Source organism: Nicotiana tabacum, chromosome 20 (assembly GCF_000715075.1).
Source record: "Nicotiana tabacum cultivar K326 chromosome 20, ASM71507v2, whole genome shotgun sequence".
NCBI lineage: Eukaryota > Viridiplantae > Streptophyta > Magnoliopsida > Solanales > Solanaceae > Nicotiana > Nicotiana tabacum.
In genome coordinates this window covers 87,219,909-87,236,764 of record NC_134099.1, presented here as the reverse complement: position 1 = coordinate 87,236,764, position 16,856 = coordinate 87,219,909, and the positions used below count along the sequence as shown (strand labels likewise).

The 16,856-nt window shown below is 35.2% G+C and overlaps 2 protein-coding genes across 4 annotated transcripts; both read left to right on the top strand.

The window, feature by feature from the left end:
- The first annotated feature begins 4,893 nt into the window (after positions 1-4,893).
- On the top strand, positions 4,894-9,630 carry LOC107782695 (protein phosphatase 2C 16-like). Of its 2 annotated transcripts, XM_016603626.2 has the most exons (5): positions 5,352-5,490; positions 6,322-7,022; positions 7,124-7,441; positions 7,523-7,628; positions 8,953-9,630. In XM_016603626.2, the coding sequence occupies exons 2-5, from the start codon at positions 6,426-6,428 to the stop codon at positions 9,285-9,287; spliced, it is 1,356 nt and encodes a 451-aa protein (XP_016459112.1). In that variant the 5' UTR covers positions 5,352-5,490; positions 6,322-6,425; the 3' UTR covers positions 9,288-9,630. The 2 variants fall into 2 exon arrangements, with proteins under 2 accessions (XP_016459111.1, XP_016459112.1); XM_016603625.2 differs by having other exon boundaries at positions 4,894-7,022.
- Positions 9,631-9,976: 346 nt separating this feature from the next.
- LOC107782696 (U-box domain-containing protein 35) lies at positions 9,977-16,056 on the top strand. Of its 2 annotated transcripts, none has more exons than XM_016603627.2 (8): positions 9,977-10,414; positions 11,445-11,548; positions 12,121-12,242; positions 12,325-12,528; positions 12,810-13,071; positions 13,207-13,302; positions 13,936-14,364; positions 15,151-16,056. In XM_016603627.2, the coding sequence occupies exons 1-8, from the start codon at positions 10,252-10,254 to the stop codon at positions 15,859-15,861; spliced, it is 2,091 nt and encodes a 696-aa protein (XP_016459113.1). In that variant the 5' UTR covers positions 9,977-10,251; the 3' UTR covers positions 15,862-16,056. The 2 variants fall into 2 exon arrangements, with proteins under 2 accessions (XP_016459113.1, XP_016459114.1); XM_016603628.2 differs by having other exon boundaries at positions 9,977-10,418.
- The last annotated feature ends 800 nt before the right edge of the window (positions 16,057-16,856 follow it).

The following is a 16,856-nucleotide window of genomic DNA, read 5'->3' as shown; positions in this document are numbered from 1 at the left end:
ACCTTTTCGCTAGTAGCCATGCTTAAATCCATTAGGATTCTCTTATCCATTGCTACTCATTACGATTATGAGATCTGGCAAATGGATGTCAAGACAGCTTTTCTAAATGGAAGTCTTGATAAGTGTATCTATATGGCACAACCAGTTGGTTTCATAAAAAGTGGCAATGAGCACATGTTGTGTAAATTAAAGAAATCCATTTATGGATTGAAATAGGCTTCTAGAACATGGAACACTTGTTTTGATGCATCGATTAAAACCTTCGATTTTGATCAGTGTGAAAATGAGTCTTGTGTCTATAAGAAGTGGAATGGAGATAAAGTTACATTTTTGATTTTGTACGTAGATGATATTTTGCTCATAGGAAATAATGTGAGCATGTTGAATTCAGTATAGGAATGGTTGTCCTCACGTTTGGATATGAAAGACTTGGGACAGGCAGCACATATCCTAGGGATCAAGCTTATGCGAGATCGCAAGCAAAGGATATTAGGCTTGTCCCAAGCACTTTATATTAATACTAATTCTCACCAGGTTTAGCATGCAAGATTCCAAGAAAGGGTTTCTCCCTTTTAGACATGGAATCTCTCTCTCGAAAGATCAATCCCCAAAAACGACTGATGAGATAGAAAAGATGAAGGCGATCCCTTATGCTTCTGCTGTAGGGAGTCTCATGTATGCTATGCTATGTACTAGACCTGATATCTGCTTTGTTGTTAGCATGGTTAGTAGATTTCAGTCTAATACTGGATGAGAACACTGGACTGCCGTTAAGCATATAATCAAGTACTTGAAAAGGACTAGGGATTATATGTTGGTGTATCACTCAGGTGATCTTGCACTCATTAGCTATACTGGTTTAGATTTCCAGTCAGATAGAGACTCTAGAAAATCTACCTCAGGATATGTTTTTACCTTAGAAGGTGGAACCATAAGTTGGAGGAGCATCAAGTAATAATGTATTGCTGATTCCACCATGGAAGCCGAATATGTGGCTGCATCTGAGGCAGCTAAAGAGGCTGTTTGGCTTAGGAACTTTCTGAAAGAGCTTAATGTGGTTCCTTCGGTTCAAGCACCGATTGTACTTTATTGTGACAATAGTGGTGCAATTGCAAACTCGAAGGAACCAAGAAGCCATAAAATGTATAATCATATTAAGCGTAAATATCACTTAATTCGGGACATAACTCAGAGAGGTGATGCAAGAGTGTTGAAGATTGTGTTAGAGGACAATTTGGCAGACCCGTTTACAAAGAGCTTGACACAGAAGATTTTTGACAAGCATGTAGAAGGAATGAGTGTTAGAGTAGTAGACGCATGGTTATGAGTCTAAGTGGGAGATTGTTGGGATATACTATTAACTATGCGGTTTAGACATATTATTTTATTTTATTCTTTATGGAACAATTATTTATTTAATTTATTCAATTCAATAAAGTACTATTTTAAATAGATCATTTGTTACATATATGTCCTTTTAGTTATGTAGTAGATAATTTAGTGTATGGAGTCTTAGCTCATGCACAGAAGATTAAATTGTCGGTTCTCATAATTAATAAACTATGTTCACAATCAAAGATATTATTGGACAAAATATCTTGATGATTGTAGCACAAGATTATAGTATAATTTGTCTTGATTATGGGAGTGATTTTTCTCCGACTTCTTGTGCTAGTATACTTAGTGTATATTGAACGGACCAAGTAGAGAAAAGATGTTTTTGTACTGAATATATATAAAATATTTTCTCTAATTCATTAAATGAGCTTATACTCCTAATCTTGATATAATTATTATGATCAATCTAATTTGTTTATTGTTTTGATTTATCAAAAGGTACGACTCTATTCAGAGTTAGTGTATGCCTAATAGATTGGACAATAACGAATAACATTTGTGAAACAATAATTAGTTGATAGAATTCATGACTCGATTTTGAGTTTGATGATACCCATTTATGTAAGCTTATAAGTTTTCATGTGAAAATCCGGCCGGTGGATTTTGTATCCATCACATGAAATAGTTTAAGCGAAATTGTAAAGGATTTAATTAGTTGATTAAATTAAATTTTCAGTAATTTAATTTAATTAACTGATATTTGAGATCTTAACATGGAGAGTTAAAATAAGTGTTATTGAATTTTTGAAATTTATATTGAGGAGTTCAATTGCAGTTTTTAGTGGAATAAATTGCAATTAATTATAGTAAGAATTAATTCATGCTAATTTCGAATTAATGCTATAACTGGTAGCCTATTATTATTTATGTGGTCTTTGCTATACCTAGTAAAAACCTGGACAAGACTTGGATAAGAAGTGACTTGGAAGAAAAGTCATCTAGTAGAGCTGGAGTAGGATTCTACTTGTAATAGCAGAATCCTACACGTTTTTGGAGCATAATTTCGGCCAAAAATCCGTCTATTAAAGGAAGACTAATTTCACCAAATAACTCACCTTTTAGAGTTGTATTGTTCTTGCCCACCCAAAAGCAAAATCGTTCAAGGTTTTACTAGGCATATAGCAGAAGACTGCAGCCCTATATTCTTGCTGTGTGGAAGATTTGTGTAACGATTTCAAGAGGTTAGTGCTTCTAATCCAGTGATTATAGCATTATCTAGTTTAATTTAGATCTATTTGATGTCTGGTCCGTATGCTTGCTTCCGCTGCGCATGTTCTAACAATATATTCATAGTAAGCACCCTAAATACAAAGTAGATTTTGATTGAATCAAAAAGTACCACTGCGACCTTCAAATTTTGGATCCGCCTTTCATTAGTTTGAGGGATACTTTTATTAAGAGTATTTATAGAATAAAAGGTTAACGAAAAGTACTTATGAGCCTTGGCCCTTTTTCGTAGTTAAAGACAATATAAGAATTGCTTAATTTAAGAGTTCTTTTGTTTTGTCAATTTATCTTAATTAGTTTTTCTTATACGTGGACCGCATAACTTCGGATAATAACAAATAAGACAAATTAAAGCAAATGCATAATCACATACATCCAATTAAATATTGTATTACTCATTTCGTTATAAAGTTTACAATTATTATGTTAGCTAATATTGATTATGCAGAAATATTGGTATTACTTTATCCCAGATCTACATTAGGTAGGATAATAATACCAGGATTAGCTATTCTCGTATAATATCTAAGATAAAAATTGTAAATAAAAACTTATCCAAGTTTAATCAATTTCACTCTAAACACATGGTTTGGATTATATACCATATATTCCATATTTATTCAATGAATCGAGTTATTAATTTCAGTATTATAATTCTAAATGCTATACTTACTAAAGATGAACTAAAAGTGCGTTGTTATGGTGATATTAATTTATTTTGGTTTCATGTTTTCGTCAGCATGGCATTATCACCGATCACATGACTGCTTATTTTTTATTTAGAGCCTGTTTGGATTGGCTTAAAAAATTGATTTTTTCGCAGAAATAATTTTTAAGCCAAAAAGTAATAAGTTGGTGTATATGGCTAAAATCGAAGAGTCCGATTTTGGGGTCATCACAGCATTCCGTAGCTCGTTGCCAGAAGGCTCGAGGCACAACTCGAGGTTTGATGAACCAGAAGGTTCGAGGCACAACTCGACCTCGGGGCAGTACAAATTGGTGGCTATGATGAACGAGTGGGAGATTCCCAAGGCGAGTGATTAGAGCTAACCAAGTCCATAAGAATAGTACAAGCTCGTAATGTGGCATTAAATGGCTGTACCAGCCGCATATCTTTGTAATAAATGCATGTGTACTATGTTGAGATTCCTCCTCCTATATAAATGAGACCCTTGTTATTTTTTGCATACATGATATTCAATACAAGAACATTCTCTGCTCTCTAACTTAAACACTCTCTATTGTATTTCCTCAGATTCATTACTTACATTTATCGCGTTTCATTAATTGTTCTTCATTTATTGCTCATCATTGATCATAAAAAGCCCTCATCAAAGCTCTTAGAACTGTTAGTTCTTCATCAATCGGCCCCAACCTAATGCTTAGCTTGACCCCGAGGTCCCGTATAGTCTAGCTCGAGGCCCCGACTTTCGGCCACTCGGTCCGCATAAATATACACTTTTTAAGCTCTTATCTCATTTTCCTAACTCACACTTAGCATCTATTGCCTAACAATTAGCGTAAGGATAAATCACATATTTTTAGAACCACATAATCAAATTTAATTATTATTATCATTTTCAAGTTAAACAGATGGGGTTGCCCAACTTTTTGTTTTAAACAATTTTTAATTATTTTAAGTATTTTTGACTTTATCAAACACTGCAAATACCTAAAAAAAGCTCAAAAATTGATTTGACCAACTTTAAAACTAATCCAAACACCTTCTTAATCATTTAGTATCTGCAGTCTACTATTACGATTAATATAGATTCACGCCGAATATATCAGCTAAGAAAAGAATTTCCTCACAAGAATTTTCTATTACAGAATTTGAAGTCGACAAGGATAGAGGGACCAACCATCTCAGCACATTCTTAATAGTAATGCCCACTTAATTGCCATTGGATGAAAATCATCCAAGAGAAAGAAAGTATCAAAGGCTTTCTAATTGGAGCATTTTTGGTTGAATAATGGACACGAGTCATTATAAAAGTCATTTATTTTTGTAACAGCCTCTCTACCCTTCGGGGCAGGGGTAAAGTCTGCGTACATATTACCCTCCCTAGACCCCACTTATAAGATTATACTGGGTCGTTGTTGTTGTTTGTTGTTATTTATTTTTGTTCACCAATAAGCAAAAAGACAGGAAGCGTGGGGGCATTGAATTGGAGAGTGAAAAGTGAATGATCAAACATTGAATGAGTGGAGATGCTTTAATGTGCTCTTTCACATTTGACATTTGTTCTTTATTTTTTGTTTCTCTTTATATTCTCTGGAAGTGAAAATAGGAAACAACATTTCTTCTGTTCAATTAATGTGATTATTTCCTTTACTATTATTTTTTAGCAAAAATAATATATTTTATATTTTAAAAATAACTAATTTTATATTTATTACTTTATATTTAATAAGATGTTTTTATAGTCACAAAATGCCACGATATGTTCAATTCTATAAGTTTTAAAAATTTTATAGCCATGAAATTGCTATATCATATTTAAAACGATAAGTTTTAATTTATTTTTTAACTTTATATAAATTCAAACTCTGTCACATAACGGGAGAAATTTTTATTTTTTAGTATTTTTTTTCTGGATACATGTGTTTTCTTTAAATTCTCAACTTTTTCTCCACTCAACTCACTTTTGTTGAGCTTTCAGAAGTCCTGAACTGAACATAGAAAATAATACTATATAAAAATATAAAAAAGGAAGGTCACTTCAATGAATTATACTAGTATTATTTTCCAATTCAGAAAGCAACCCCATTTCTTCTATTCTTGATTCTTTGTGCTAACTCTCTTGTCTTCTAAGTCAATAAACAGTGAAGAAGATTACAAGTTCTTGAAAAGAAGAGGATTAGGTAGTAGCTATTTCATCTTCTACGTTTACCATCTGATTTATTTTTATTTGTTTGTTACATATTGAGGTAATAATTGTTTGAAATATAGAAGACAAAAGGACTATATTTCAAAGAGGGGTTGTTGTGAATTACCTCAGATCCAGGGTACTGAAGTTTTATCAGAAAAAGGGTACCTGCTTTTTTGTGCTTTCATGTGATTCTTGGTAATTGGCTTTAAGCTTTTCATAGGTTAATTCACATGACCCTTTCCTTGTTACCAGTCTTTCTTGTCATTAAAGACTAAGGATTTATGTAAAGTTTGGTTTTTTATCTTATTACCCATATTAATTGAGTGGATGTAAGGATCTCTAGTGAATATTGTTATGTTCTGAGTATATATAGTTGAAGAAGAAGTTAGATTTTGCACCAAAAAAGGGGGTTCTTGTTGTTTCTTTTTTGCTAAACAGAACTGATTACCAATTTCTGCCAAGCATCCTGATTAATGGGGCGCCGCGCAATGTAAAAGAATGGTCTTTTACTAGTTGATTTAATTAGGCATGGAAAATGGTATGCTGAAGCTCATGATAGGACTATTACTGATTCTAAAGAGAGGTGATGAATTAGTTTAACAATGAAAGGCAGTTTAGTTTTAGAGGGGGTGGTCAACTTTTACTGCTTTCAATATAGTGAGTTCGATGAAGGAGATGTATCCGGCGGTTGCAGTGCCATTTATATTTGGTAATTTGATCTGTCATAACCCAAGCTTAGGAAGTTATATGGATTTTACTAGGCTAAAGTCGATGGATGATACGGCGAGCTTGTATTCTAATTCTGAGACTAAAACTTTGGCAGACTCAGTTTCTGGTGGCAATGATGATTGCGGCTCTGCTGATTCAGAGAGTGACCTTAGTATTACAGTATCATCTGTGCCTGAAGAGAGCAGGAGTGAAGGGACTATGTCGCTTGATGTGATTTCTGAAAATGAAAGCAACTGGATTGCTGGTGATGATGATTCCTTTTCATTGGAAGGTGATCAGATTCTTGATAGTTCGTGTTCCTTGTCAGTGGTGAGCGATTGTAGTAGTATATGCGCTGATGATTTTATATGTTTTGAGATAGCGTCTGATATAGAAGGTCAGGATTTCGTAGATTCTCAGAAAATCATCAGCCATGTCGAACTTATTGCTAAGACTGAGGTTCTAGCTGAGTCAGATGTTGAGGATACTGTGACTAGACTCGTGGAAGCTTCCAATGGACTTGAAGAGCAGATCTCAAAATCATCTGAAGTTGTAGTTCAGCTACCCCTAGATAAAGGCTTGAGTGCAACAGTCAGCCGAAGTGTTTTTGAAGTGGACTACATACCCCTATGGGGATATACATCCATCTGTGGAAGGAGACCAGAAATGGAAGATGCATTTGCAACTGTTCCTAGATTCTTGAAAATTCCTCTACAGATGCTAATTGGTGATCGCGCGTTTGATGGACAGCCTAGTCGCTTAAGTCATTTGACGACTCATTTCTTTGGAGTTTATGATGGCCATGGTGGTTCTCAGGTCTCTGTCTCTCTCTTCTCTCTTTCTCACTTAGGTTTGCACAACTCTTCTTGTTAACTACATATGAACAATAAATTTGATTCTTTTTTTTTTCTTTTCAGGTGGCAAATTACTGCCGAGACCGGATGCATGCTGTTTTGATTGAGGAGTTGGAAACTATTATGACAAATCTCAGTGATGAAAGTATGAGGCAAAGTTGCCAAGAGCACTGGAGAAAAGCATTTACCAACTGTTTTCTTAAAGTTGATGCTGAGATTGGAGGGGGAGATAGTCATGAGCCTGTTGCCCCAGAAACTGTAGGCTCCACAGCGGTTGTTGCCATTGTTTGTTCATCTCACATTATAGTGTCAAACAGTGGCGATTCAAGGGCTGTTCTGTGTCGTGGGAAGGAACCCTTGGCATTGTCAGTGGATCACAAAGTAAGCAAAATTTTAGACTATATTTACTTGCATAACAATTGTTCTCTATGTACTCATTTTTAAGTCCGTTCTCTTTGTCAGCCAAACCGAGAAGATGAATATGAAAGGATTGAAGCAGCTGGAGGCAAGGTGATACAGTGGAATGGCCATCGTGTTTTTGGTGTTCTTGCAATGTCTAGGTCCATCGGTATGTTTTCTCCTAGCTAACCTTTTACTAGCATTTGCAAGATACTCTAATCACCAGCTGAGTTTTTTGTATTTTGACCATACAACTATGGAGTATGAGCTATTAGCTTTAATTCTTTACCATTACTTGGTGCCTTTTTTGTGTTACCTAATGCGCTTCCATCTAGGGGAATGAAATATTTCCGCTTATCACTTATATGACACTTAAAGTTCTTTTCACTTGCATGTTGAACTTGAGCATAACTTTAATTATTGGACTTCATTTAAATCTACTTCCATTTTCTCAAGCGAGATTGTGATATATCGGTCCGCTCATATGTTTTATTATGGTCATCAGTTTTCATTTCCATATCGGAATTTCTGAGGCCATCTTGAAAACATACTCGATAGATTGTACCGGAGCACAGTTCATTCTTAAAAGAGAAGCTAATTCAAGATTCCATGATTGGTGATACAACCAATATACTCTAGCTTCTATTATGTAGTAGTGCATGTTGTATGGCTCTGCCTCTTCCATTTGGTCTAAGATGTTTGAATTATAAAATATATTGCTACCTATGCTTGGACGCCAAAGCTTTCAGGAATTAGAGTTGCTCCGACATAGCAGCTTAGGTGCCGTACTCGTGTCGATACGACACTAGTATGAGTGGGGATATAGAATCCGTACTGGATATGGTTAAACAATTTTGGGTACTTTGACCACGACAGATGGGAAAATTCAAGACGAGATACAATTTGATTCTCAAAATCAGAACAAAAAATGTAGGGTAAATTTGAAGAAAATAACATACCTTATCTAGAAAATCAATTCTTTACTTATTCACAACTTGAAAATAAAAAAGAAATTCACACTTTACAAGTTATACATAAGTATTCCACAAAATTTCTTATAATTTAGAGATATTTTTATATTTTTATTTTTTTGAATTATTTTTAGCCGGATCCCGTACTTGTATTCGTACTAGGATCCATATCCCTGAATCTTAGAATTTACATCTCGAAGGACCCGACCTCTAGATCCGCACCCGTGTCCGAGCAACTTAAATTAGAATTCTCATTAGAAAGGTACACTAAGTGAGCTGCAGGATTGCATAAAGACATTTCTTCTGAACATTCTTGTATATGTAAGTTGATATGAGAAGTAACCTGTGGCCAGTAGCATCATGTTATCCAGCTTGTAGCTATTTTCTTATTATGTGTTTTCTTGGGATGTTTATCACTTGGACAGATTTGATCTAGAGTAAATATTGACATATTAGAAGTCCTACTTTTTGTTGGTAAATAGATCTTTTTCTTTCTTTCAAGCCAGTTATTATTGATTGCAGGAGATAGATACTTGAAGCCTTGGATTATTCCTGATCCAGAAGTAACGTTCATACCTCGAGCCAAGGATGACGAATGCCTTATTCTTGCGAGTGATGGTTTATGGGATGTCATGACAAATGAAGAAGTTTGTGATATGGCTCGTAAACGCATACTTATGTGGCATAAAAAGAACGGTGTAACGCTCCCCATGGAAAGGGGCGAAGGAATTGATCCAGCAGCACAGGCTGCAGCAGAGTGCTTGTCGAATCGAGCTCTTCAAAAGGGCAGCAAGGACAACATAACTGTGATTGTGGTGGACTTGAAAGCCCAAAGAAAGTTTAAGAGCAAAACCTAACATAATTGGCCTCTCAATCTGCTGTTTCATTTATTATAGATTTGCAGTATAAACTAAATATGGTTCAAATTGTAGTCAAGCCCTTACATTTTTCAACTGGGAATCTGGGATAATGGCTTTTATTGGAGTAGGTTTCTGTATGTATTTTAGTACATGCTCCATTCTGTATGTAATTTTCTTCTTTTAGTTATTTGAAATAGGAGCAACTACATTATTATAATCAAATGTAATGGTCATTATGCCTCAAAGTGTTAAAAGGTTCTATGAGGTATTTTAACCTAGTATTACTTTGACATTGTAGATTCATAATAAGCAATTCAGAGTAGAGTTTTTTCTTCTAAAATTTGTATTCTCTTCACCCTAACTGAATGTCCTCTACTTCAGAGAGTCATATTTAAAGGGATAATACACGAACATCACCCTCAACTTGTCCGGAATTTTCAACTACACACCTAAACTTTGCTATAGTTGTGCTATGTGTTATGCTATAGTTGAACATAGTTGAGGGTATTTATGTATTATGCTATAGTTGAACATATAAAAATTGCACCTCAGCGTGTGTGGCTTGGTGATCAATAAAGTGAGCGAAACTTTAGAAATAAGGATTCAGATATCAAAGTTTTGATGGACAGAAATACCGGATATGCATACATTGAAATAATTAAGATGAAATCAAACATGCAATAATTGTATCACTTTTTTTCTTTTTCGTTTGTATTCCCCCCCCCCCCCCCTCCCTCATTTTTATCTAAAAAAACAGCACCATAGACCTAGTCAAACTGGTAAAAATAGTTAATGGAGCAGAGATAAACATAGAAATTTGTCCACCAAATCATTTTGTAAAACTAATGATTCCAAGGTAAAAGAAGTTTGGCCGTTATGGTGGTTGAAAGTGGCGGGAGGTAACTAGCGGCGTAGCCTCCTTTTCTCTTACCACCACCAACTTTTTCATTGTGTCATAAAAATGGCTTCGTCAGATGATGGCGGTAGCCACCACCGCCCTATAGTTGTGGCAGTTGATAAAGATAAGAATAGCGCCTCTGCTGTGAAATGGGCTGTTGATAATCTCCTTACAACCAATCCCAATCTTGTATTGCTCCATGTTCGAATCAAGAAGTCACCAAATCGTAGGTACCCTTTTTCTCTTATTCCCATTCCTCAACTCAGTCCTAAGGGATCCATAATTTGGTATTCAAATTGTATATATATTATTAGAAATTTAAGTCTTTTTATTGCACCTATAAAAAAGGCAGCTCGGTCCACATAGTATTTCGACCCTTATGCAAGCATTTTTCATCAGTGCCGGCCGAAGCATAAGGCAAGGGCTTTAGGCCCCAAAATTTTAGGGACCTCCATTTTTCATTAGTAGTAGATATAATAAATTAATTTTTTAAAAATTTAAATATTTTGAAGTAAAAAGGTCCAAACTTTTTAATAAACTAAGAAAATAAAACTTCAAAATTTTGAACAATTAGAAGCATATGAAAATGTTTTTGATTTCATGTTTAAAGGTAAAAGAATTTGATAAAATTAGGTGACGAGAATTTGAAAGACATTGCCTTAACCAAGATAGATATTGATGGTTTAAACTTATTTTTGAATTAAAAGTATTACGGAAAGATAGTACAAGTAGAAGATAATACTCTAATTAATATATTTGATTAGATAAAAGTACTTGCTTCATTTCCAAATGCATATATTGCTTATAGAATAATATTAACTATAAAGAGGTAAAATGGATTTAAAAAAAAAAATAAGAAAAAGACTTAATTAAGGCCACTCAATAAGGTTTGGCTTTAGGCCACCGACTTTGTTAAGTCGCCTTTGGATTTCATGGCTCGAACTCGTGAGCTACAGGTCATATGAGATAACTTTATAGTTGCTCCAAGGCTCCCCTTTTGTGAATGTAAGTGAAATATGCTTTTGGTTTACCACCAAAGAGTGGTAGAATGGATGATATCCCTCCATTTAAGGTGTCGGGTTCAAGCCCTTGGAATGCACAAGCTCCTAATTCCCTTTTATGGGCCTTACAAAGTGCTAATTTGTATTAGTTATGCTAGTGGCTTTCGGATAACAATTTCCAAATGTGGTCCATTCTTCTATATCTGAAACAGTTGAATTTTGGTTGTTTATTGTGACATTGTTGCTGCTTTGTAGCGGGTGGTGGGAATGAAGCTGCTCCAGATGCAAATGGAGGATCAAGCGACGAAGATACTCAAAATGTCTTCACTCCTTTCAGGGCTTATTCTGCGCGTAAAAGGGTAAGTGAATTAAACATATCATAGAGGTAGATTGACGTTTGACTAGAACGACAAAAGAAAAGATAAGAAAGATGGCATTTTTGAGAAATCCATAACAAAGTTAGCATTTTTACTCTTTTTCTGTTCAATCATTATGTCTAACTTTATGTTCCTTTGAATCGACCAAACACTTCCTTCATTCTATTTTATATGACATTCTTTCCATTTTAATCACTTCTAAATATATTGATGCCATTCTACATTATGATACTCTTTACCCTTTAATAATTTCCTAATGATTTCTAAGGATACTTTTGATAGTTATATATATTTAGCAAATATGGCAAAAAAAATAAAGTTATATTAAACACCGCATTGTCCTCTGTTTGGTCCTTACGATCACAAGAAATAGTGGCTGTTTTCTCATTTCTGTTCCTTTTTTCCCCTAAGCCTCTTGTTTTGCTTCAGTGCTTTGCACCATTAAAGTAATTTATAAATTACCTACAGTAACATCGTTTTTCAATGTTTAGGTGAAACGGGCTTGCACCATTTTGGAATTTTTGCTAAATCATACTTTACTCAAATGATTGCAGATAGTAGTGAAAGAGATCGTCCTTGAGGATACTGAAGTGTCCAAAGGACTTGTTGACTACATCAACGGTCATTGTGTTACCAACATTGTTCTTGGTGCATCATCTAGGAGCGCTCTTGGCAGGTTATTATCTCTCAGTTTCTCTGTTTCTTATGCTGCATTGTGGAGGAAAAACTTAAACTTGGCTCATAACCTTTTTCTGCAGGAAATATTGGACTCCTGATGTCCCAACAATCATAAATAAGGCTGCACCAGAATTTTGTACTGTCTACGTAGTTTCAAAAGGCAGGCAACAATCTGTCCGACCAGCAGCAAAACCTCTAACTTCTTCTGTGTCAGCAAGGCAACATTCCTCATCAGCATGGACACCGTCTAGATTAAGTAACTCTGAATCAGAAGACATATCCAGGTACAACATATAAGCAACTGATGATATAAAACTAACCAACTTTCCCTTTCGTTTTGTTGGCTTGAAAAAGCTAACAACTTTCGCATGGCAGTGCTTATAGCCCATAGAGAATGATTATGGTTACTTCTTCCTTTGTTGTATCACCATCTTATTTGGAGTTAAAGTTTTAACTGTTGAACTAAGAAATAGGTGAAGGGGCAATTAGGCTTCCTTGTGCTCTAAGCAAACGTGTGAATTCTTTATGCTCTAGCTAATTTTAATGAATAAATGGTACAAAATAGGTTGTCATTTGCAAGGGCAGAGCCAAAGATTATAGAATCTGAGAAGACGAGGCCTGAAAAAGGACCATCTAATGTAGTGATAGATCATCTTCATGCTCCCTCTGGAGGGCCGATGAATTCATGTAGCCGGAATTCTCAATCAGATGGTAATGAACTCTTCGCTCGTATTAACCATAGATCAGTTGATATCTCAGCCGACAATCTTGACTTCACACAAGTTGCAATCAAAGAAACTCCAAGGAATGGAAGCTCCTCATATACAGTAAGTGCAATATAATCATAGAAGCTACATTACAATGCATATTTGTAGCTTAATACACAATATGAGCATTTCCGTTATATGAAAAGTAACAAATTTGCTGAATAATAACTTGTCTCATCATATGTGATAATGCAGTTGGAAGCTGAGATGAAAAGATTAAAACTTGAGCTAAGGCAAACTTTGGATATGTATAATGCAGCTTGCAAAGAAGCTGTCTTGGCCAACCAAGCGGTAATGTCTCGTTGTCTAATTGCCTAGAACCACAAAAATGAAGACCATTTAAAATAGAAAGAAAGAAGAAATTTAAAGGCTCAAGTATCTGCAAAAAACATCAAACATAGAACATGCATTGAAAAGAAACCTAGTTTTAAAGTTCAAAGATAAAAAAGAAATTATAAGGGAACTCATGTTTCTACAAATTTTACTAGCACTCACAGAATCAAATGTTCAGTTTTTGTTACTTGGATACTTAGTACATGGCTTAGATGCCTAGAATAGGCCACCGTATTTGCATGGTATCTTTTAGAACCAATAATATTAGTCTAGGGGCTACCAATGCCCAAAACTACATGGGTGCATTCAGCATTTTTATGGGGAGTTATTCTTCCAAGAAAATCGTAAGGTATGAATTAATAGTTATTAGTTACAATTTTATCTATATACTGAGTAAGAAATAGCATCATATTCATATCACCCTTGTGTATAAGTTTTATGAACAAATTGTTAGTATGTTTCTGTTGCCATAAAAGGCTCTTGGAAACACGAGTTACAAATTTATGACATCAAATGCAAAGGACCAAGGCTTTCTTCCTCTTCTTATCCTTGATTAAGCTTTTCATGTGTTATGTGTATATTAAATTTCAGGCTGAAGAGCTTAATAAATGGAAAATGGAAGAAGCTCGTAGGTTTGAACAAGCCCGTCTTGCTGAAGAGGCGGCTCTTGCAATTGCTGAGACCGAAAAGGCTAAATGCAGAGCTGCTATTGAAGCTGCTAAGAAAGCACAAAAGATGGCTGAGATAGAAGCACAAAGAAGGAAGTATGCGGAGCTGAAGGCCAAGAGAGAGGGAGAAAAAAAGAATCGAGCAATGAATGTTCTATCTCAGAATGATCTCCGTTATAGGAAGTATACAATAGAAGAGATTGAGGCAGCAACCAAAAATTTCTCGAGTTCTCTAAAAGTTGGAGAAGGTGGATATGGACCTGTTTTTAAGGGAAAACTTGATCACACACCTGTTGCCATTAAAGTTCTGAGTGCTGATGCTGCACAAGGGAAGAAACAGTTCCAACAAGAGGTAACTCTTGATATCTCTAATTCATCGATACATTCTTCTTTTACAATACATATTAAGATATGAAACGTCCTTCATTATTTGAGGTGAGCAACTTCATTTTTCATAGAATTATGTGCATTCATTGAGTCACTTCTAGAGTTAATTAATGGGGACGCAATGGAGGGAATCATGATAAATTGTACATGGAGACAAATGCATATATAATGATGCATTTTGGTGAATGACATGATTGTTTTGATTAATCTGTAATAGGAATGTTATCCACTAGGTGATTTCTTCCCATCTGCCTAAGTCTTGGTGCAGAGTAACCGGTACATGTGCTAGTGGGAGGTAGTAGATACCTGGTGGAATATCGAGGTATGCATAAGCTAGCGTCCAGATACCACCTTCATAAAAGAAATTAGTATTGTGGGAATGTTTTTGACTAATGCATAACCTGGTAGTTTTTTGTTCCAAGTATGTATGCTTCATCTAAAAGCTTCCTTAGTATGCGCATAAGCATCTTGTGTAATCTTTTACCGGTACATTTATGAGCACATTCTTAGAGATGTCTAAGGAAGCTCTTGTCTGAAAAGGTTAAACAATGGCTTACTACATGTAAATGGGATGGATTTTCACTTACTAGTATTACTAGAAGTGCAAGGTGTTGTAGCTTGTAACCACTCATCTATGTATATAGTATATACATAGATGTCCTCTTTCCTTGGTTAAAATGTCGATTGATGTTAGTATAGTATTCAACAAGCCACCTGCTGATGCACATAAAAAATGCTTTCTCATTTACAGGTTGAGGTCCTCAGTCTCATTAGGCATCCGAATCTGGTGCTACTATTAGGTGCATGTCCCGAGTACGGGTGTTTAGTTTATGAGTTTATGAATAATGGCAGTTTGGAAGATCGTCTTTTTCGGAAAGGTAATACCCCTTCAATTCCATGGGAAATTCGCTTCAAAATTGCTGCAGAGATTGCAACCGGGCTTCTATTCCTTCACCAAGCAAAGCCAGAACCTCTTGTTCATCGCGATCTCAAACCAGCAAATATTCTTTTAGACAGAAATTATGTCTGCAAAATCAGTGATGTTGGGTTGGCAAGGTTAGTTCCACCATCTGTAGCTGACACTGTGACACAATATCACATGACTTCAGCTGCTGGAACTTTTTGTTATATAGATCCTGAATATCAACAAACAGGAAAGTTAGGGACTAAATCAGATGTATATTCCCTCGGCATAATGTTGCTCCAAATTATTACTGCAAGGCCACCAATGGGTTTAACTCATCATGTTGAGAGGGCCATTGAGAAAGGTACATTTGCAGATTTATTAGATCCGACAGTGCAAAACTGGCCAGTTGAAGAGGCTCTTAAGTTTGCAAAATTGTCACTCAAGTGTGCTGAGCTGAGGATGAAAGATCGACCGGATCTTGGTTCAGTAATAGTGCCTGAGCTTAGTAAGCTTAAAGAAGTTGGAATTAATAGCATGCCAAGTATCAGTAGTTAACTTGCTCCTCTGCATCTTTATTAAAAGATTGTATCCATATGAGGGATCAAGAATTGTAAACGCAAAAAACTTCCTTTTTTTGGCCTGATTCTGAGTGTTGGTATGATCAATTGATCACTCTTCAATGCAATACTAACTGTGTTGAAATTATTGTTGATACATTTAGTCCAAAAGGATCTTGAGTATGTGATGATGAAATTTAAGGTGTTTGGCTATGACTCGCAAATACTGAAGTCTTTATTTTATCCTCCTTTTTTCATACGATTGACCTTCTTTTGGAACAATCTAATTAATCACAAAAATATACTGCCTGGAGATAGAAAAAAGGGACTAGGTGAATTGTCATCATTAACTATGGTAAAAACTTACTCGCACTGTAAATTGGTATGGCTTATGACATAGCATAAATTTGTATGGTTTGCAAACACTACGCGGGCAAACTTTCTACCATCAACTATTGCCTGAAATCTTCACTAACAGAAGAGGAACCAATAGTGGTTAAAAGAATCCAATAGCACTGGAGAATTTGTGTAAAACTAATTAGAACTCTTCTACTACGGAGTAATTTGTTTATAACAGCAGCAAAAGCCGGGAGAAAAAAAAGAGAAATTTAAACAATACATTCATGAATTGATGTTATCTGGTCGTACATACTTGACTTCTGCTAATTTTAAAATCTTATGTTATGTTTTCCACGTGATTCGCTATTCGTTTTGGTGCCATGACTAATTCGGAATCACGCCAGTAATTAAAGCCCATCAAAGGAAGAAGTGTTCTTTATAAATAAAAAAATCCATTCTGAAGGCTTGAATTGGAGATCTATCCATCCAAGTTATTCAAATTCTTATGATTCAAAGCATGGAAATCTTAGTTCTTTATGCTTATGAAATTGAAATTTCTTTTCCTATTTCCTTTCTTTTGTTTTATGACGCACTTGACGTGCCATTAAATATTATTCCTATAAGTCAATCAATCTGAAATATTTATGTTCAAAA